The sequence below is a fragment of the Lissotriton vulgaris genome, chromosome 2_2 (genome assembly GCF_964263255.1).
Source record: "Lissotriton vulgaris chromosome 2_2, aLisVul1.2, whole genome shotgun sequence".
Classification (NCBI taxonomy): Eukaryota; Metazoa; Chordata; class Amphibia; order Caudata; family Salamandridae; genus Lissotriton; species Lissotriton vulgaris.
In genome coordinates this window covers 8,676,949-8,699,861 of record NC_141688.1, presented here as the reverse complement: position 1 = coordinate 8,699,861, position 22,913 = coordinate 8,676,949, and the positions used below count along the sequence as shown (strand labels likewise).

The window sequence follows — 22,913 nt, the reverse complement described above, 5'->3', positions numbered from 1 at the left end:
CTGCACACAGCCTCGGTGGGGTTCCCTGGTACTTACATTGGGTGGATCCTTGTGTTCCCTGCTTCTCAGAGTCTCCTGATCCAAGTCACATCTTCAATCGCAGTTTGCATTCTACTTTTTAAGCATATGGTTTGGTCTCTCCCTGGAAACCACTGTTTTTTGTGCTATTTCCTTATTTGCAATTGAAGTAGTGTTGTGTATTCATGTTGATATCTCCGGGAAGGAAATATACCAATGTGCTAGTGAGTGCTGTGTAATAAATAGTCATATTTTATATATGCACTGTGAGGTTCTTTTTCATTTAACCTACATTATATGATTAGATCTGGTGATACGAGCTGCTTTACACTCTTCCTGGATAAGCCTGAAGGCTGCATTGCACAACTACCACTTTGAGATCTTTTTTTGGCTGTCTAAGACCACTAGAATCACCATAAGGGTTGCCTGGATTAGTGCAAGGTGCTTCACTTACATTTGTGAACCATATATTAAGCAAGCCTCCTACAGTATGGCAGTGCTTTGGAATGAAGACTTGCAGAAGAAGAGACAATGAGCGTAGTACAGAGAAACAGAAGGTGGAGAGAGGCAGGATGTTCTAGCTGAAGCAGCAGGAAGTAAGGTAGAGGGCAGGCTGCCTAGATTTAGCTGAAGGACAGGAGGACTATGGAATGATAATGCTGTAGGAAAAATGACAGTGAATTGTTATTGCTAAGGTAGTGTTGCAAAAAGAAATAGAAAAGGCAGTGATATGGAGCTAAGAAATGTAATACTTTAGGAAAAACATCATACATAGCGTAGAAATGCAGGAAACGAGATGAGGGCAATAGACTGAATACATGCATAGTGGGAGAGAGGATTGATAACGTTAGTGTAGCACATAAAGTTGAGGAGCAAAACTAAACGTGGTGCGATACCATTTAATAGAACAAAGTAGTTGCATTTTTGATACTGTGGTTGATGAAGATTCAGCTGCTGCTCTGTTTGTGCAGTTGTCGATCCTTCAGCAGCCTTCTTTGCTTTGTTTCCACTCGTACTCAACTTTGAACAAATGGAACATATAGTCTTGCACGCGCTTCCGCTGCTCCTCGTTTGCGCTGAACGCCTCACGCAGTGCAGAGAAGTTTGTAGCTTTTCGATTGCATGTATAAAGTACTTCATACCCTTTCGAGTCGCACACATAACCCTAAACACACATACGTGACTGACTTCCTGTTGCCACTGCTCAGGTTTAGAGTCTGGCCAGATGTCCCTCCCTGCTCTGTGTTGGGAAGCAGGCTTTAATGAGCGCTGTCTGCTCGGGTGCCCGGCCCCTCGTGCTGTCTGCAGTAGGCCTCCTTGCTGGCTGCATCTCCCCCGAGAGCCATCCCTCAAACAGATGCTCTGGGAGCCGGAGCAGCCTCCTCCATTGAACTTGCCTCAGCTTTATGAAAAATGACAGAGGGACGGCATTTTCATTTAGTGCATTTATCGATGTGGGGAGGGAAGGACGAAAGAGCACTTTCTGTTTAATAACTGCTCTCGGGTGCCCACCAGAGTGAAGCAGCACTTCTCATAATGCTGGGCTCGTAGCCTGTGCCTGGTACAGTGCATTACATCCTACTGCTGGCCACACTGTTGCCGGATCACCTTCTAGTGCATAGCTTAGAGCAGGGGTCTTCAAACTGTGGGGCGCGACCCCCAGGGGGGCCGTGGAGCGATGCAAAGGGGGTCGCGCCTTCACAGTCATACTTCTTCCCAGGCCGAAGGGCTTCAGCCCCCCTCCTCCCCCGTCGTGTCTCTTAGCCCGGCTGCTGCTTCTGCAGTGTAACTCGAGCTGTGGGCTGGGCTGGGCAGTGTCTGGAGTCATCTCCAACACGCCCGAGTTTTTCACAGGTCTTTAAAGACCATTTGCATATTTACATGCCTTTATAAACTGATTACCAAGGCTTACTTTTTTTCCAGGTTTCAGTACCCCCCTGGGCCCCCACTGTGCCTGTTCCTTACCTTTGTATTTTACAAATACTGCTTTAGTGTGAATGTATTTAATGGAAAAAAATATAAAGGGTAAACTGCTTAACTCTGCACAAAACCGCCAGGTTTTTAAGGGACCCCTGCCTCGCCTGGCCAGGGCCAGGTGAGCTTCTAATGTGGCAGCACGTATTCCTGCGGAGTGGAAGGCCCTTCTCAAAGGTTGACTAGAAATCTTTCTGATGTTAATTGCTGTATTTTGGTTATAAACGGGTACTGATGGGGTGAAATCTTTCCTCAGTGTTACTGTGTGTAAAAAAATTCAAAATAATGAAGCAATGCTATCCCAAAATACGCGGCATCACATAACATCACTTACATTTTCTTCCCTCACAATTTAGTCAAGCCTGTCGCGTAATTTGGTCCTCACTTGCCTCATAATTTTAGTAGCCCTGCCTACAGGTTTAGAAATTTTTGTCAGGAGGGGGTCCTTGCGCCTCAAAATGTTGACAGCGGGGGGGGTCTCGGCATCCAAAAGTTTGAAGACCTCTGCCTTAGAGTGACCTACTGGGACGGGTGCAAATTCAGGACGTTGAGTGCAAAAATTCAGGACAGAAGGGCAAAATTCAGGACAAAAACTTGCAACAAAATACGTTTTACGGACATCAGAGGAGGTCGCGCAATAGTACATAAGTAAGTAAATAGACAACCAACACAAGTACACGTCAAAATAAGTTTATATTAGTTTGAGACAATCATGCACATAACTTTTTCGGTATGCACACTGTTTTGAGTAGCTCTGCAGGTCTTTTTGTGGTATTTCATATGATCATAATCATATGGGTACTGCACTGGATTGTCTAGTCCAATATTTAGGTTACAGTTCATTGTCCTGAGCAAGCATTTGTGGTCCGGAAGATCTGCTCAGATGGACTTTATTACTAGCATCTCATATCTGAGTTCCACTGTGAGATATAAAGCAGCATGCATAGGATGTAGATAAATGGGTCCTGCACTGCTGGATTAGAATGCAGTCCTCTGAGTGGCTAGCTTTGTGTCAGATGAATATATTCTACATATCCAAGTCAAAAGGTCTTGGCTAATGTGAGACTGAGTAAACTGTGCCAACGTCCATGGGCAAGTACATTTGCCGTTAATGATGATGACATTGCACCCCCAGTCTGAAATATGAAAATTGCACCAAGTCACTGAGTTCCCATATACAGCAGAAGAGAGCACAAGGATATACCACATCTCTCCTGCCCTGTGCGTTCCTATTTCCAGAGCACTGAAAGTATGCTTTGTCTTACATCCATACATTGTGCATGACAAAGTGAAAGCAGACTCTTGGGAAAAATGAAACGCACACATTCTCTTCATAAAATGTCTAGCCTAGCAGTTTATTTTCTTTTTTTCAGTTGTGCAGACTCCACTCAAACCAGTTTGAGGGATCTGTAAAAGGAATATGGAAGGGTAGGGGAAGTACATAAAAAAATTATTACAGCGCACTACACATTAGATTTCAGAATAGCAAGAGTGCAGAGAAACAATTTGTGGTGCGCCGTATAAAGTGTTGTCATAACAGGAGTAAACATTCAGAAGTATGACATTAGCATAGAAACGATAATTATTGGACCATGTCTACATAGATGTGCAGAAGGTGTACGACATGAAAGCATGACAAGGGAATTGCCTGATCAATGCTAACCTTGAGATATTGAAATGTCCACAGTATAAAAAAATCCAGTCCAAAAAGATGCCAGCAAGATATACACTAGTAAATATGAGTGTTAGCAAGAAGAGTGGGCGAAAGTAGGGTAAAGGTAGGAGAGCTTTATAGTAATAGCACGAAGCTGACAATCAGAGGTGGGGCAGTATAGCCTAAAGTGTCATGCCCCCTTCCTTGTAGATTGTTTTATCTGTCAGCAGATGTACTGAGGTGATATCATGCAAATTCCTATGGATTATGTCTCCACTGACTCTAGCTTGCAGGATACAAATGACCTTAAATGGTGCATGATATGTTTCTGCTGACTGTTGTAGTAAAATGATGAAGAAGAGCTACAGGATAGCCATACGTACAGTACCTAGTACAGGGCTTTAAGTGGTATGAAAAAACGGTGGGATCTGTCAAAGGGGCTTGGCGGATGTCACTAAGGGCACGGCTCAAAAACACTTAATCTAAGAAATCTGTGCTTAGCAGATTTTGCCACCCGAATGGGAAATTTGCTGTTTCTGTCAGTGCATCCAGATAAATAAAACAATTATTAACTTTCCACCTAGAACAAGCCAGGACTATTGGCTTTGTCAATGGTTGTTAGTTGCATAAGATAAATAAGCAACAACTTTGGCTTCGCTGTAAATGACATTGAAAATGCTTCAGTTCTGAAATATGAGACTGTGAAGGAACTGTGACCAGTCTCTTTGAAGTTACATCAAAGGCAGGTTAAAGGTGGCACTGCTGCAGAGTTAAGATATTCTTTCCAACCCTAAGAATTAGGGCAAAATTGGAGAGCCCGATTGGGACCCATACCACCACCTGCTTTTTAGAACTGCACTTGTTGCTGAGCACCTGCAGGACCGGCCTGCATTTCCTCAGTGACAAGTGCAAGAGGAAAACAATCCTCTTTAATAGAAGAAGAATGCTGAATCTAATGAAAACAGTAGTCATCCAAGTACAGAACAAGCAAGACAAATATAATCTTAATTGTGTTGACACGTAGTGAATGTTGATGCAGACAACCGACACATGTTTCGTCGTATAAACCACTTCTTCAAGGCTCGAAAAGGAGTTGAAAATTGTAGCGTAAATCCTCAGGATCCCTCAAAAGTATGGGATTTACCACAGCAATAGAGATGAGCCAGATACTTTGATCTTTCAGTTGAAAAGTAGGACTTCAATACACTTGCCAATGTCAAAAAGTAAAAATAAGAATGTAGTTGACACGCTAAAATATGACTGGAGTTCCTTCTGTCCAATTTTGAAGTGTAAGCACTTATAATGTGTAGAAGGTCAGAAAGACAAACGCTCGTATAAGAGTACAACAAGCCCCAAGACTTCATTAGTAAATAGTCTTTGAGAACTTCTTCGATTGAAGTAAGATTTTTTTCGTTATACCTGTCCTTGTACGGCAGGAACCCTGATGATGTACTACTATATTTACAAATGAAGTCTTGGGGCTCGGCTCGTTGTATTCTTATACGAGCGTTTGTCTTTCTAACCTTCTACACATTATAAGTGTTTACACTTCAAAACTGGACAGACAGAACTCTAGTCATATTTGAACCCGCTGACTACATTTAGATTTTTACTTTCCGACATTGGAAAGTGCTTCGAAGTCCTACTTTGCAACCGAAAGATCAAAGTATCTGGCTTATCGCTATTGCTGTGGTACATCCCATACTATTGAGGGATCCCAGAGATTTATGCTACAATTCTCCCAACTTCTTTTCGAGCCTTGAAGAAGTCGTTAATATGACATAACAAGTGTCGGCTGCCTGCATCAACAACATTCACTACGTGTCAACACAATCAAGATTATATTTGTCTTCTTGCTTGTTTTGTACTTGGATTACTACTGTTTTTATTAAATACATAGACTGTTATGTTTATTATTAAAATAACTGACAACAAGGTCAGTAGTGAAACTTAGTAGCGGTTGTACTCTGTAATTAGTTAATTGCTGTTATGTGTATGGGGAGAAGTTTTTTCCCATACAAGAAAACACTGTGAGTTTCACAGTGTTGTACATTGAGCACACCCACTTATAAATTCTTAAATTTGGACTTTTGGTAAACAGTACGGAGGTGTTGGCCGGGCTTTTTTTACCACTGCCATTCATGTTGTAATTGTTACAAGAAGAATGCTGACAGGTCAATCCACCAGGGGCTGCATGTCATAAAGGCTTTTTTTTGTTGCAAAGTCTTTGAATCACACTTCTGATAGCAAATCATCTTTTTACAATGCACAGATCCTGTTTTAAGGGTGAGCAAAGTGTTTCTGAATTGTGAAAGGGGTTTTGCGACTTTTAAACATGAGACTGCATGAAAGAGCCATTCACATCCTCTTTAAGAGTTACAATGTAAAAGTAATGTAACAGTGGTTTGTGACCTCAGTTGTAGTTGCAAAGCACCTATAAATAACAAAATGTACCAGAGGGTCTCAAAAACAAACACCGCCCAGAGGTGTGCAGAAGCTGCCCAAACACCCACGACTCAAAATTGATTCGGCAACGGAAACTCTCAAGGGAAGAGGAAAATACCCATCAGTCACCATACGGATCCGCCCTTCATCATTTGGGATTTTATCCGGACCACCCGTCTGAGAAAATCCGTGCCACAATCAAAGGTTGACCCGGTGGTATGGGGGTCCCTTTGGTGGTGTTGATAGGAACAGTGTGGTCTACCACTCGATGTTAATGAGTGGACAAAGACATGGGACTGGGGTGTGCAGTGCAAGAAAAAGTGAGTGAAAGAATAGAAAACTAAGACAAAAAAGTGTGTTAAAATTGGTTTAGAAAAGCACAGAATGTTATTTTTTCTATGTGTGCCTTAAATACCAAGATTAAAAATATGTGTGGCCTAAAGCAGTCTGGTTATGTAGACTGCCTGAGGTAAGGGTGGTCAACATGTTTCTGCAATATAGGGACTATTGCGTCCTTGCTTTCATCAGGACCAGAGCTAAACAAGTAAGAACTACTGCACAATGTGAGAAAATAATAAGTGAAAAGGTGACATAAGGAAATATAAGACAAGTGCACGCGGTCACCTGAATAATCCAAATGCCCTTACAGTCTGTGTCGCTCACTGTGGAAAGAAAGAGAGGTATGGGTGTTGGGTTAAAACTATCAGTTTCCTGTGGGCTATGAAATAAGTCCATAGACTATGGATCACTATTGCAATCACATAAAAAGTTGGTCCATAAGCTCTTATTATTTATAGAGCCGAATTACATTCATTTGGAAAGAGATTTCATTAGCCAAATGTTGTCCAGTTCTTACCTTAATCTGTAAGGTAGACTGGCCTCACCCCACCTGGCAGCGGCTCAGGGGAAGATGAAGCACTGCTCTAAAAAAACATGTGAAACACATGTCAATCACAACGTGCACAGCAAAATACAGAACACTCTCTATTTTCAGTAGCCTAGTTTTAACAGGACTTGCATCTGTTCTCTAGTGATGCCGTTCCCTAGAGCGCTGGAGAAAGAGCTCCGCTGTATCGAATGGAGCAGCATAGCGAGGAGCTAGAATGGTCGGAGCTCGTCTTACCTTTCCGTCGGTACTCCAGGGCCGGCGTCCTAGCCGACTGGGGAGGTACCGGATGGCAGGCGTGAGGCTGTTCTTAAAAGCGCTACCGTTGGTTATGCGATCACGTGGGACGCGCAACCGCGTCTTCCTATTGGCTCTAATGATAGTAACAGTGCAACAAGCTCGCTCATTTGCTAATCAGCCAAGGGCCTGCGATTGTCATTGGTCGATTGTCGAGCTTGTAGTCAAGGAACCACGTGGGATATGTGAGTAAAACGCAACAGTGACGAGCGCCTCACAAGCGAGATTGAAACAGAGGGTCAAATGCTTGGGAAAATAAAATAAAATAATATAAAGGGACAGCGTTAATAATGTTTGTCTATTACTGCCCGCACTAAAAATACCGTATTTGTCTACTAAATCAGACAGCTTTTACGAGGCAAGTAAACCTGCTTACTACGCTCATATCTTCGTGTGCACAGTATTAGCGGACAGATGTATTTTATCCAGTAGATCTGTGGCGATGGGAGGCACCAGATATACATCTCAGGTGAGGGTATGATGTACAGTGTACTGGACAGATCAATACAGATGTGCTGTATACGGCCAGTGTGCTTTAGCACAAGCAGGACAGTTGTCAGTATTTCACTGCTGGTATTGGTATATCAGGGGCAGTAGGTTACAAAAGTGACAAGATATCAGTATAAATTACCTGATGTAATGGACCGGCCATTACAGATGTGCTGTGTACGGCCAGTGTGCTAGTGCAAAACCAGGACATATGTCTATATTCTACTGCTAGTATTAGCATATCAGAAGCGGAAGATTACAATAATGACAAGATCTCAGTTTAAATGACCTATTGATATCAGGACAGAGACTATAATGTGGACCAAGGGATCTCATCATTTAAACCCTCTTTATGTGTCTTAAGTTTTAGTACCCATCTTTGTTCTTTGTTCATTAGGTACTTGGCCACATCTGCTGTGTGCTTAGGGATAATAGTTGCAAAGCACACACTTCACAACTCAGCTTGGAACACCTTAACAATACAATGGAAAAAGAAATGTTTCACCTTGGGCTGCTTTAGGTCAATTAACACCTATGTAGTTCTCATTCAAGCAACCTTTACGTGCCCAGATTAACCAGTCCTCACATTTACATTTCTTTGAAGCAGCCCAGCACCCTGGCTGCCCCTCCCACTGAATCACTGCACTGGACACCTCTTCTCTTCTGCCTAAGCTGAGGCATCTGAACTGCTGAACAATTGTCCTTTGCCACCAAGGCTAAAATTACGGACAAATGCTGTCCTTGGAAACTTTCTTCACAGACAACGGACATGACCGTAAGTTCACAGACAGTCTGCGAAAATCACTGACGGTTGGTCACCCTAGCATAGCTGTTATGTTATGTTATGAAAACTTTTAGAGCGCACGATTACCTGGAGGTGTCCTGACGCTAGTTACTTCTCCTTAATGCAGAGCTAAAAAATAGGGTGTATGTATCAAAAAGCCAGGTCTTCAACCCTTTCCTGAAAGCTAGAAGGTTGCTGGCATTTTTCAAATGGAATGGCAAGTCATTCCAAGCTTCTTTCCCCCCCACTGAGCTTTTTTTGTTGGTGGGACTACGACCAGTTTGGCTCCCAGTGATCTAAGAGTTCTTGTCAGTCTATACCATTGAAACTGGCTTCTTAAGTGATCTAGTCCCAGGCCTTGAAGTGCTTTAAAGACCATGCAAGGAGATTTAAAATGCACCCGGTTCCTCACCGGGAGCCATTGCAATTTTTTTATCTCTTTGGAAATTGGGGAGAACTTGGATGTGCCCGTAAGGAATCAGGCCGCGGCATTTTGTAGCAGCTGGAGTTTACACAGAAGTTTTTGTTGTATATTTAGATAAAGGCTGTTGCAGTAATCCAGCCCCCTAATGACCACTGCTGTAACCACTGTTTGCCAGCTACCCAAAGGTAAAAGCTGCAATACCTTTTTAACAGTTCTCAGGACATGCATTGTTGAGGTTACTGCATTTACTTTGGCCACAAAGAAGAGTTTCTCATTTAGTAGTATTCCCACATTGTTCTCCTTTTAAAGGGTGTCGGGAGTGACCCCATGGAGGCAGGCCACCAATTAGGAGTCCAGAAATTAAGATCATTCCCAGACAGCATTACTTCAGTTTTACCTGAATTAAGCTTCAGGCAATTGTCTGCCATCCATCTCCCAAATGATTCCATGAAGATTTGAAAACATTTATCTATTCCCAACTCTTGGCCAGGTAACAGACACCACAATTTGTGTGTCATCAGTGTAGGACGTGATCCCAACCTGAATGCACTGATTACGGGAGCCAATGATGAGACATACACATTAAAGAGTGTGGGGCTCAGTGAGGACCGCGGTGGTACACCACATGGCAGTCCAATGGGTTTGGACAGAAATTTACCTACGGATACAATCTATCCGATAAAAAAGTTTTAAGAAGAAACCAAGCTGTGCAACTTTGATCAGTGCATCCCAAACTATTTTAGAAACACAACCCACATTTTGGAATGGTAAACTTTCGTCACCCACCTAACTTTAATGCACATGAGTCAGAGATTTTTTTTAAGTAATCAGAGCATGGTGTGATAGTGCACTATAATTTACAGACTGCTCGTTTTCCATTGAAATGTCCACTAAATGTGCACAGAAATTCACTTTTACTAATAAAACTATTGCACACAAATGATAATGTGCGAAAATTGGGCTTCAGTGACTATTGATCATTTGTGCATCACCCTGTAAAGTAACTTGATTTCGTTTGATCCCATTAAAATCATAAATTCTTTCACACTTAAGAATTACAAATAATGTGCTTAATTTTTGCTTTCCTAACTGCTGAATGTGTGGGGTTCATTTGCAGGTATTATCATGTTGTTGTGTGTTACATGTCTATTTGGGTTTCAGGCTTTTTTCCCCTGATCTTCATCATTGATGTAAAGCTCCTGTGTGGTCTACAGTTATTGAGCTTGTGTGCATTTGGGTTGAATTTGTGGATGTACAGGTATCGTATGGGTGTGTGTTTGGTGGGAGGGTGTGCAGGGTTGTCTCTCAAATAAACGGTATGGACTCAGAAGATGACATTTGACCATAGACACAGGGTTGTTCCCATGTGTTTACCTACATTTATTCGTTTCCCTCTTTTTTTGCTGTCTTGTCTTCATGTTTGAATTGCGATCAACCTTCTGCTACTATCGGCCACTGGTGTTAAGCTTTCGTGCAGTACAACTGCTGTGTGTTCCTGCTGGCAAGAGGCTTACATTACCCAAATGGACAAGCTAAAATAGAGCCTCTAGTAAGAATACGGGCAGAGCACAAAAATGAGAAATCCAGTTTGAGTAAGGGAGGTCAAACGGCAATCAGACGTTCCTGGACTCCAGTTGTATTATTAGGAGACGTTCACCTCTGATGTCCTGGGGCGCCCCTTCTGCTGACCCTTTAAGTGTGAACCACGTACTAGTTCTTGAGTCCAACTCTCAGGATAGCGAGGCTTTGTGGACTTGAAACTCAGCAATACACACTAATGTAAACCAGTGTACAGCCAGTGCTTTTAAGTTTAAAGAAAAACTGTTATATAAAATAAATGTTACACACAAAAAATCACAAAATTGTTTTGGGTGAAGCAATCTGACCTCCCTCATATGGGGCCTCGTTACGAAATATCAGGGTGGAAATCTGCTACCTTATACATTTTTCATTAGGGCCAATTACCCCACAAACCTTGTCCATTTCAGCAGTCTGTGAATTTCCCATTAAAGCTTTGCAAGCTTTAACATAGTTAAACCACAGTATCCTTCTAAAGACCAATTGCCTAAAATGTAGGCACTGATGGAAGCTTTGTCAGGCTACTCACACTTAAAAAACTATTTCTACAAACGTAACAATAACTTTGATATAATCATTAAAACCAAGCCTACATACTTTTACATTAGTGTGAGGCTCACTAGAGATCTAAGCCAAATGTTAGTAACATGAATCATCTTATATATGTATATATATATCATACATCTATATGGCCATGTCTAAAAAGGGAAAACATTCGCATATTGTGTTTCCCTAAGAGATGAACAGAGCGTTAGCCAGATGTATCTTGTCTTACAACTGAACTCTTTATTATTGTTTATAGGTTGCCTAGCTACCTTGCTGGAAAATGCTTTAATTTACTTTCCCCCCCAAAAAATGCTAACTCGGTGCTTTTATTTTCTGTGGGTATTCCTGGGGGCCAACCGAACTCTTCACACCACACCTGACTCTTTCTTGTGGGAGCCTCACTGCTGCTGTCCTTAAGCCATGAGGTCCTAGCACGTTCCCATACTCGTTCCTTCTGCTCGAGAAGGGACTGCATTTTACAGAGATGCCAACACTTGGATCAGAGGGAGGGGGCACGTGCAGGGACCAGGGCTGGAGCATTTCAGAGTACAGATGCTCTCTAAATCATGGCCAAAGTACTGAAATTATCAACAGGACTACCCTGGTAATGATGGTCATCTGTAAGGGGAAAAACAATCTGATGTGGTCATGCGTGATCATGCTGGAATCAGCGGGTTAAATTGCGATAACTGGGGATCAAATACTTGTGTGCATGATTTCATGGTTGCAGCCTACTTCAGACTACATCTGCTTCAACCCGTTTTTTGATTGTGCTGAAGATTTTAAGATGTTGTCCCATGTGGTCGCACACACAATTTCTCTTCAGTGTGTTTCAAACGCCCCACAACGCCAACCTAACCTTCCCTAATGTAGTGAAGCTGTGCCAGAGGGGCACATCTAAATGCAGATATCTTGGTCGCTCCCTACTGGATAGCTTTCATTGGATTTTGGATTGCTTTGTCCAGGAGACTCCTCCAGCCACCAAGAACAGTAGCACCAAGCAGCAGTGCTTACTAGTCCAAAACAAAGGGGGATTGCCACTGCCTGGGTAAGTATTGCTCCTACCCCTCGGCTTCACACATTGAAGGATTTCTTCTGCCCTTCACACACTGCTTCCTCCTAACAGCAACATCATGATCACTCTGGGCTGGGCCCATCATTCTGCTCAGTCAGGTGCTCTGCTGACCTAAGGCACTTCAGCAATGCATGCATGTTTTAAACAGCAGGTCAAAGTCCATGGCTACTCTCCCCAGTGACCCAAGATTTCGGTCTCTTGGTGGGTCACCGTGCAAAGCAGCCAGTCTTTGGTGCCCACTCCTCCAGGACCTCACAGCATGTCCAGTCACAATAATAGCCCTTGGTTACCTCTGCATTCTGGTCTGAACGTGAATCTCGGACAACTTCTCCAGAGAGAGAAAGTCCAAGAATATAATTCAGGAGGGGGATGCACTCCAAGGCTTTTCACAGGGGGCTGACCGTTGTGCTGGTCCTTTTTACGTCTTCTAAGGCAGCTTCTCAGCTCACTCTGTGCCTGTGCATGGGGTTTAAAAATGCAGATGAAAAGATCTGCAAGTGGTGGCTTACCCATCCAATCTAGAGATGCTACAAAACCCTGCACATCTAACTAAAGGTACAAGCCCACTGACTGTCTTCACACCTTTCACAGCCTGCTGGAAAAGATTTGAAAGGCGTGTCTTCTAATGTTAGAGCTGATCAGCTCTCTGGGTCTATCTCCGCCCTCACAAGACTTTCACTTCCAAAATTCACAGTGTTGGACTCTGGAGATCGAAGTCTGCCTTGTCCCAATTGTTCAGACTGGCAGCATCCCATGCCCTAACAAACATGGATTATTACAACAGCTCAGCTCTTGAAATTTACGATTCTTCCCCTTTCTTCTGCAGGAAGGGGAGTGGCCATTGGGTTCCTATTGTTCTAAGGGCCTTTGATCTGAGAGCTGGGGAGAGCAGCAATTATCTCTTCCCAGCAAGGCAGTTCAAAAGGGGATTTAATTTGTGTGAGACTGAAGAAAAATAAATGTCATACAAACCAGTATGAAAGTGTTCAGTCAGAATAACCCTGAACTCTAAACCCAGGAATTAGTGTACAAGAACTGGTGCCTGGTCCTACTGCTGTGTGTCAATTAAATGGTACAAGTGGGATTCCATTTGGGCCTTTCTCTCCACAGCAGAGATAAAGAACCAGAGTCGCAAAAAAAGTGAGGGTTTCAGAAGTAGGCCCAATCCACTATCACGCAGGTGTTTTAGGGTAGCAAGCATGACTTGCAAAAAGGTAGAGCAAGCATGGCTTTGGGTTAGATGAGTAATTAAGAAGTCTTCATACTGCAGTATTGGGGGATGTAGTAGAAGAGATGTGTGGAACTACAAGGAGCAAGGCAGCATCAGCACACCTGTTCTGAATGTCACAACTGCAGGAAGTGCTGTGGTGTAGAATGCCTACCATATGGAAGGCACACTAGTAGATGTAATGTTGCTAGTGGAGAAGGATGCTGTGGGTCTTGTACTGTCGAAACGGCCAAGATTTTTGCAAAAGCGTTTCACCAAAGGAAACCCAACTGAGGTGCTTTACTTTCTTTTAGGGAAATTAATAAATGTCCAAGTGGATGTCGGAGTGACGGACCCTAAACCAGTAGTATGTAGCTTTCTCATTTGTCGTAAGGGCAGCAGGCAAGGGACACTGAGGGGGTTGTGTTGCAGTTGGGCCCTGTCTATTTAGTGCATCCTGATTTTTTGCTTTTCAATCTCCCTTTTATGGGATTTTTGCTTTGGATGAGTTTCACTACTTGTGCTTTGCCAATGGTAATCACATGGTAATTGGACTGAGCTTGTTAACCACCAGTGTCCACCCTTTAGATAAGGTCACTGCGGCACTGCTAGGGTTGGGGGCACTTGGCTGGTTACATGTCAACATGTTTTTGGGCTGTATGTGTGGGACTAGCATAGTGCACAGCCAGGTAACCTGCAAGGGTAAGGGTTCTCCTGGGATAGGCCTTATAATGCTCATACACTGGGACGCAATACTGGCTACTTTAATCCTCCCACATGATGCCGCAGCCTCACCTCATGTCCCATATGGAACTGACATGCGCCCAGCGAAGACATCCACAGATGGCATCCAGGATAATACACAACTTAAAGCATGTCCTGCACTGCACTCATAAGCACTGCAGATGCAGATTCATTCAGTGCGACAGGTGGGAGGATGGGTGTAGGTAGCATAATTACCGGTACCCAGTTTCACACCCTTATGTATTAATTTGTCCCGGTTTAGTTAACACCCGCCTCCACGGTTTTCTGTTGGACCAATCAGTAATGGCTGGTATATGCAGAATGGTAAAATGTGAAGCTCACAAAATAAATTCTGTTAACCTTTGCTGTAATAACATGTAGCCATATGGGCAATCTAACTGAATCTATAGGAAAATTGACGAACAACCTGCGTGTGTTGGAAAAGATTGTTAAACATGTAAAATCAATAAAAACAGATTAAATTAATAAATAAATTAGGGGGCGCTCATAGATAGTCAGTATGGTTTACTGTTTTGTCTGCAGTGACATTGTATTATATATATTTATGGAGAATTCCGCCTTAAAGTGCATTATTGCTTCCCTTAGGCGAAACAATCCTGTGAGTTATGAAACTAGGGTGAAAAATATTCACCCAGTTCGACTACGCAAGTCCCATGATCATTCATGAACACTTATAAGTTGTCCAGAATTCTCTTATTTCTCGGATTCAGCTCAGGATAGTGGATCAAGCCTTTAGTCACCCTACTGGTCCAGGTTAATCACTCTGCTCCACAGCAGAAGGAACAATTGCCTGCCCTAACAAAAAGAGCAAATAACAGTGCTTCCTTGAGCACCTGAGGAGGAAGGGGTGGAGAAGAAAATCTGCATCTGTTAAATAGCTGACACACTGTACCAGGGTGAAGACAGCCAGTGGCCACTGAACAAAGGAGGACGCCCAGACAACTGAAGCCAGCATAAGAGGGGGCACCAACATTTAGGTTTGGTGGGGAAAGACCCTGAATTGATGTCAACTAGGGGTGGAGCTGAGGCTCCAAGAGTAGACTTGAATAACTTCTTCAACGCGCCATCATGAATTGTCCCAGAATGTTGTGCAGGAAGGTTGGGATGGGTAAAAGGGTTACCTTATGATTGGCCATTGCTATTTGGCATCTAGAACTTCGCACCAGGAGATTTATGACCTTTTGAGGTTAGGTGACTTTTGACCATTTTGGAATACTGAGTGAGCGTGGCTGCACGACCGGTTCAGCTGATTAACCCAGGTGATGGCAAGGCCCTGGGGTCTGGACAGGCTCATGATTCCCTCATTTGAGGGAAGGGGGCATGAGTGGGACCCCCTACCCCATGGTCCAGGGGGCCCTATCTCCATATGGACGATGTAAGAAAGGAGGTCTGGGATCCCAACCCTGATGATGATGATAAGTTTCTTGTTCCATGCACAGCTAATCGGAGTATCCCGGCGCTGAGCACTCGGGCACTATGGAGTAACCTAGGGCCTGCGGCACATAGAAAGGATGATCTCCGTTGACTCCCTCCCCCACCAAATGTGGTGACCTTGCCATGCTCCATGTGACTGGGGGAGCAGCTGAGTACACCCTGCCCTCACAGTCCGGACAGGAAGAAGACTGCCAGAGCTGGCAAGGACACTGCTGGTCTCGTGGATGGCTGGCAGGGCAGCACAGGTGTGGGCTCCCCACCCTTCCCTAATGTGGGAGCCAAGTTAGGTGTGTGCCGAGTGAGACAGGACACCCACTCCTTATAAAAAGAAAAACTCAACACTAAAGGAAAGGAAAGTGGGTCTCCCGGTCAGTGGGATAGACTCTCATAAAATAGTCACTGCTTTTGCACTCCATATTTCCCTGCGGGGCTTCATGCTAATACATTTCTGCTTCTTGTTGTGGTCTTGTTTATGTGGTAACACTTGACAAAGCCAATTGGCTTTCCTTATATTCTGATATGTTGACCCCTCAAAGCCAATAGGCTTGCCTTATATATTGATTTGCTGACACCTTGATAATAAGCCTATTTTATTTGAAATGATACCCACCTATTTTATGATGCCATATCTAGTGTAGGTGGTAGAGGGTAATATGATTCTGTGGGTCATGTTGTTTCACTGTCTCACGAAAGCATTTCTATCTGCTTTACATATATATTTGTGAATTAATGTATATATAGTAGTTGGTGTGTGTGTGATAAATTTATTTTTCCTTTTTTCAAGAAAAATCACTGAGTGGACAATCATTTACTGAGTGTTATTATTGCATGCCAGAGAATGGCGATTACTAGTTCATGCCACCTCCTCTGAGTAGGCCTTGGACTGCTGTGCTTAACTACCTTGAGAGAGTCAAGTGCTACAATGTAAGGGGAATTGTGGGCCTATTACTTGAGCAAACCTCACATCCTGCACAACTAATAACCTAATGTCCTACAGGTGTACAAAGAGAATGAGCGTGCGCGGATGGTTAGAGACAGTGATGGGAGGCTTTACCTGATATGGTGCCACTAATGTGGTCCCACATGTTGAAGACAAAGTGGTGCTGTTACCTTTTCATGATGAAAATAAGGGGAGGGCTCCAAATAAAGTGTCTTGGGAAAGAGAATGTTAAGATTATTGATGGAAAGAAAAAAGGAATTCTTTGTGAGAGAGAGAGCTTTTTTCTAAGCAAATAAATGGGCTATTCATGTGGCTCAGATTATTGTCAAAGGTAGGCGGATTGTATCTGAGCAGCGGTGTTCATTGTTAGGTGACCACATCAAAAACAGATCTCATAAGCCTAGATCCAAGCACTACGCAGTGACTTGGATAATGATTTTCTACAAACAAAATGTGCTGGTGTATTTATTGGTCAGCTAGGATTAAATGTTTCATCTTCAGGCCATAGGTTAGTGTATCACAAATGTGTTGATTTCAGAGTAAGCTGACTTTTCTTTCTTTCTCTCTGAACAGGAGTAATCAAGGCTTCATGCACATGAAACTCTCCAGAACCAAAGAAAGCAAATACATCCTGGGCCAGAACAGCCTGCCTTTTGACAGCGTACCTGAGATCATCCATCACTACGCCAGCCGCAAGCTGCCCATCAAAGGAGCCGAACACATGTCTCTGCTTTATCCAGTAGCCATCCGAACTTTATAGCTGGTTGATGCTACCATTGGTAAACACTTGCAGGACAGAGGCTAGTACGTGCTGGGACCGGCAGCTGTTGAAAAAGCTGAGCATGAGCCAGTGGCAGACAAAAGGACCAGTCTGTTACAATATGTTAAATTATTATGAAACGCCCTGCAGCTCTAAGAGAACTGAAGAACTTGTGGGGCAGTGAAATGAGAGAATTTGAACATGTAGCATAACAGGAAGGCAGTTTCATCATTTCGGTCTTGAACCCATGGATCTGGAGTGACTAATCCATAGCTGTTCAAACAATAATATTGCAATACAGTGCCACGGTTTAAGTGCTTGGTAATTTAATTTCCTAGTTCTCCACCTGTATGCTGTAAAATGGTACTCGCAGTTGGGTAGGTTGGTGTCCATATGCCATATACTCCGGAAAGTACGGCCCGCTTCTTTATCCTCAGACACATAGGACTACAGATAACCTCAAGGTCTTGTCCCTAATTTGGATTTCATCCACCCACCTCAATGATTTCTATTTTGTAATGCTCTTCTGGCAAATATTTAAGTGTTAGAAAGAACAAACTAGAGATTTTATGGAAAAACAGCTCTGCTTGTTCTCTGAAAATTTAACACAATGTACCTGTGTGCGTAAAGTCTAGAAAAGCAAGTGTCCATTCAATTTGAGTAAACCTTCTGTGTCAAAACTGGTTAGAAATTGCGATGCCAGATACCCTCTAAAAACTTGGCAGCCCCTGTATATTACAGGTAGCTATCTCTGGTGCAAGAGGTGCCTTTGTACAGCCAGTTGTGGCCATCATCTCATGTAACTATCGGACTTTCAGGATATTTGTATTATCAATGAGCGCGCAACCTTTCACTCTGGGGTTCATTTCTGTGCCATCAGGTATGTTTCAACAGATTGACCTCACCAAGTTCTACTTTGTGCCAGCCACTGTTTATGAATGATGGTTTCTACCAGATTGGATCACCTAAGCTAGGTTGAAGTGTTCAATAATGCTTTGGGATGTTCATGGTCTAGGAGGTCTGTTGAGTGTTTTTGTACTGCTGATGTGTGGATCTATGAGGCAATAAGACTGTGGTAGTGTATCAGTTCACTGTAGGATGATTTGTGTCTTTTTCCCCCTCTAATCTTAAAACTGTAAACCTCTGTGGAGTGCTTGACAGCAGGCATTCAGAACAATTCTACGTACATCTCCTGTGCTGCTAGTTCTCTGCCCATGTTTGGATTTGTAGTATTGGCTAATCACCTGTGAACGTTTTGAATCGCTTTGGGCTGGAGGAAAGCGTGAAAAAATCCTCAAATGATAATATTGCAGCCTTAAAGAGACACAAGGCTTTGCGAAATTTAGTCAGGGTGGAAAAGCATGGAGATCTGAAGGGAGTTTGTTCCCTATCATAGGCGCCAACACAGAGAAGCTCCTATTCCAAGGCGAGCTTTTTTACAGCTGAAAACTTTCTAAAAGGAAGAGGAAGATATAAACGGTCAAGAGTGTTCATAGGGATCAACCCTCTGACTATGAATGCAAACTCCCATCCAAAGATGGAACTATGTACAGTGCATAATATGATAAATGTGATGCTGTCACTGATAGAGAGCCAATGAAGAGAGGCCAGAGGTTTGTGCCATTGTTACTATTAGTAGCAGCCTTTAAAAAATAAAAACGTTTCAGAGAGGGCAATTATTTGGAAAGATCAGAAGTTAGCATAATCTATGCTCTAGCCTATTATGGTCTACATAGCAAGCTTGATGCAAAAGAAGACGGGGCACTCGCCATGATACCGTTTTGCACTGGAAAGTAGGTGAATTGAAAACTTAAGTTTGGGCTCTCGTCCAGGGTTCAGCTCACATGGGATGGGATGCAAAATGGGCCTGCCGCTATATTGGAAGCCTATGTGGGCACATCTGTGAAGAGAATTGAAAATGACTTTCAGTAGAGATAGAGGCATTCTTTCAGCTCACAGACTGGTTTCAGGCAAACATGCATTCTCTCTTTACAGCATAGACTTTCCTTTTGAAGTTTTGTTTTGCAATTACCAGTAAGAACTACGCCCTCCGTGATGACCAAAAGAACTGCCAATGTTGAACTTTCTCCCACCCATTTTATGGGGCTACCGTTAAACTACCTGCCCTGTTTCAGGGAGTTACGTTTAAGGAAGCTAAGGGATGTTGGCAATGAAATTTAACTGCACTGATGGAAGAGGATATCAGTTGGTAGTTTGGCAGTTCACGGTGAACTTTCTCCCTTGCAGGATGCAATTGGCAGTGGAGTGAGCAGAGGATGGCTTCTTTGGGTCCAGGGAACTATGTCCTCAGGAAAGCCGTGAACAGTTCAGAAACAAAACGATATCCATTAACAGTTTCCTTGAAACTCCACCATAATATATATGTGTATTTCAGAAGATTTTTATTTTTGTAGAAGATGAAGTGGTGTAAATAACTGTATCTTCTTGCATAACTGCATGTCTTAAGTCACTGGTCTTGGTTTAGGACAGTTTCTTCTTTAGAAAATGTGTTATTTTTGCCCGGTAAATGTTGCTTCTTCACCAAATGCACATATGCACACCATCCACGAGCAATTGTAATGTTTGTCTCAAAAGGTCAGGTGATGTGATGACTGTGTTAGTTAACTTTGCCACGTAAGTAGAGATGGATAATCGGAGGTGTGTTGCCTGTCTATGGATCGGGCTTTTGAAGTCAACATGTATTTTTCAGATTTAGGTGGTAAAGTTCCACGGCTGGCTACTCTGTATTTGTTTTTTCTTCAGCTGTAATTTGTTTTAAAGACCGTGAGCGCATGACGTGCACTTTCTGGTTCCTGACTGTCTTGCTAGCCGCACATTCAGACATGCTGCTGGGAAGCACACTTCCCCACCTCCTATCTTTCTTCCCACAACACACACCTTCGTGCCCCTCTTGCTTTTACCTTTCCCGTCCATCCATTTTTTTCACTTCCACTTTTGTCGTCCCCTTTTTCTCTTTATTTAATTTCTTCTATTCCCTTCGTTCTCTTAACTTTTTTTCGCCTCCTAAATCTATCTTCAGTTTTTCACTCAATTTGCCCTCTTTCGCCTATTTTGAATGCCCATTGTCTCTAGCCTGTCGTTTTCTTGTATTTTTCCTTTTTTAAGATACCCTTCTTCCTCTACTTTTATCCCAATTCCCCTTCTCACTTCCATTTTTCCTTTTCCCCTTTCTTTCTCTTCTGCCCTTTTTATTCACGGCTCTTCCATTTTACTTTTCCTTCCCTTTACTTCAGTTTTCCTAGTCCCACTTCTGCCCTTCTAATTAACTTATCGCTTATCGTATGTCTTTTACCTCCAGCTCCCTTCTTTTCTTCTCCCTCTTGCCCTCTCCCTCTTGCCCTCCCGTGCAAACGTGGTTCTCTCCTAGTATCACCCAGAGGCTGTGTGCTCGCACACGTATACACATCCCTTTAGTATATCTTGAGGTGTTAAAGAGAAAGACTGATGTAAATCAAACAAACAGTGCACAAACTAGCCACGTGGTTTAGGTTTAACAATCTAACCTTGGCGATGTATGGTTTTAATGTAGAATTATCACTCATAACAGATCTCCTTCAGCCTCCTCTCTCTTACTCAGCCTCCTCTCTCTTACTCAGCCTTCTCTCTTACTCAGCCTTCACACTAACCTATTTTTAAGTTTGCTAAAGTCTTTGAAAGAGCCCATCGTGCATTCGTTCCTGTCCAGCCGTCCCTATCCATGACATGAGTAAATATGTCTGCTCCCTCTGGGGGCTTGTCAATTCTAAGGGAGGAGCCAACAACACAGTGGACATAATGACTGTGTTTACCAGTATTATCAAAGGTGTATTTTTCCTTCCTCACGAAATGTTATGATGGTGTAGGCGGAGACTGGGAGGTTTAAAGTGAAATATCCTGGAAGTGAAGTTCTGCGGTGGCATTAATAAGCAATAATGTACAGAGTTAATGGAGACCTACTAGCAGATTGTGTCTTATTTAGGTGGGCAGCTTGTCATCAGCAATGTTCTGCAGCATTGGTGTGCAGTGAATGAATGAACCAGCATTTATAAAGCGCACAGCTGCTCAACAGTGTCTTGCCGCTAACGGGTAACTCTCCACTACCACCCATGACACAATTAGTTGCAGAATAGCCATGTTTTTATTAATTGGTTCCTGAACATGGAGAACTTCACAGTGGCTTTGACAGCCTCATGAAGTTGGTTCCAAGTTGGGCTCCCAGGAACATGAAAGATCCCCCTCCAGTGGTGTATTACAGCTCAGTGTCAGAGCTTTGGCATCTGCTTTCTGTTTGTCTTTAGTGATTCATTTTGGTGGATGAGTGGTTGGGGCCCATGCATTGGCCTATGTATGGTGTTGACCATTTTGCAGTTGAGTAATGATCACCATCACTGCCACGGTTACTGGGGTGGTGCAAAATGTTTTCCAGCCATTAAAATACCCTTTAACCTCTTATAAAGCAGCAGGTATATTAGCTTTTATCAGACGTTGGGAGGTGGTGGGGCTACAATTAGAATTTTGAAGTCTGAAGACTTAGGGTGGTTGTGTTCAAAATTAGAAAAATAGCATGATCTGTACAAGTGCCCTACAAACTGAGCAAGCTAGCTCAGTAAATAGAAAGTCAAATGCCTAGCTTTTCACCAAGAAAATCCTTTCTTGTACCTTTGTTTTTCCCTCTTTAGAATCCTTTTTACCATTGAATCTCTCTGGCCCCGATATGTCCTTGTACAAGGAGACACATATAGCCTTAGGTTGGCTATGGGACAGCAAATACTGGATTGTGCCCTAGTTGTAAGTAATCTCATTAACTTTTTTGGGAAGGACTGCACACCTTGACTAGCAGAGGGGCCTGTCCTAGGGCACCTCGTACACGTCATCATTAGGGCACACCATTCTCTGTAAGAAAACCATGCACTGACATCCACTCTAAAGGCTGACAGAATCTGCTTTGTGAGGATCTGTAGCTACCTGGGTAACAGTATAAAAGAGAACCTGACAGGGTTGGCCACTAAATATATTCCAACGTGATGTTTTAATCTTGAAGTGTGAATTAGATCGACAGTTGCACTTCATGTTCCCCTCGTTTACCTGTTGTCCGACGCCATACTGTCCGCATCACGATGAATGACTGGGCTGAAGTGTTTGGGTGCACATGTCTGTTGACTCCGATATCAGAGGTCCCCTGCCTCAGCACTTGCCTTGTTAAAAACTTGTTTATTTTATTTTTGCATTTGTAAACTTTGGCTTGTTTCAATAAAACTGTCTATTTAATGTACTGTATTTGAAGACATTTTTTATTTGATCTCCTAATAAAGCTGTGTTGCTATTAAGCATGGGTGAAAATTGCGAATTCGCGATCCGCAAATTTGTGGATTTGCAATTCGCGATCTACAAAATTTGCGAATATGCGGATTTTTTTTATTTTTGCGTGTTTGCGGGTCGATTTGCCTGTTCGCGGGGCGCTTTGCGTGTTTGCGGGGTTTTTTGTGCGAGACCGTGATGCGCCCTCTGGTTCATCACTGCCACCCTCTCGTTTTTTTGTGCCCTTCTGCCCTCTCTACCACTCGTTTTTGTGCTCTTCTGCCCAACTCGTTTTTGTGTTCTTCTGCCCTCTGCCCCACTCGTTTCTGCCCTCTGTCC

General features: G+C 43.1%; 1 protein-coding gene across 3 annotated transcripts in view; it reads left to right on the top strand.

Moving 5' to 3' along the window:
• SHF (Src homology 2 domain containing F) overlaps positions 1 to 22,548 on the top strand; it is a 370,081-nt gene extending 347,533 nt beyond the window's left edge. For 2 of the 3 annotated variants that reach the window (XM_086959174.1, XM_086959173.1), the window contains one exon: positions 17,090 to 22,548. In XM_086959174.1, the coding sequence (XP_086815300.1) occupies positions 17,090 to 17,276 (187 nt within the window). In that variant the 3' untranslated portion in view covers positions 17,277 to 22,548. The remainder of the gene's footprint in view (positions 1 to 17,089) is intronic. The other variant, XR_015309165.1, reaches the window with a different exon arrangement.
• Positions 22,549 to 22,913: the final 365 nt, after the last annotated feature.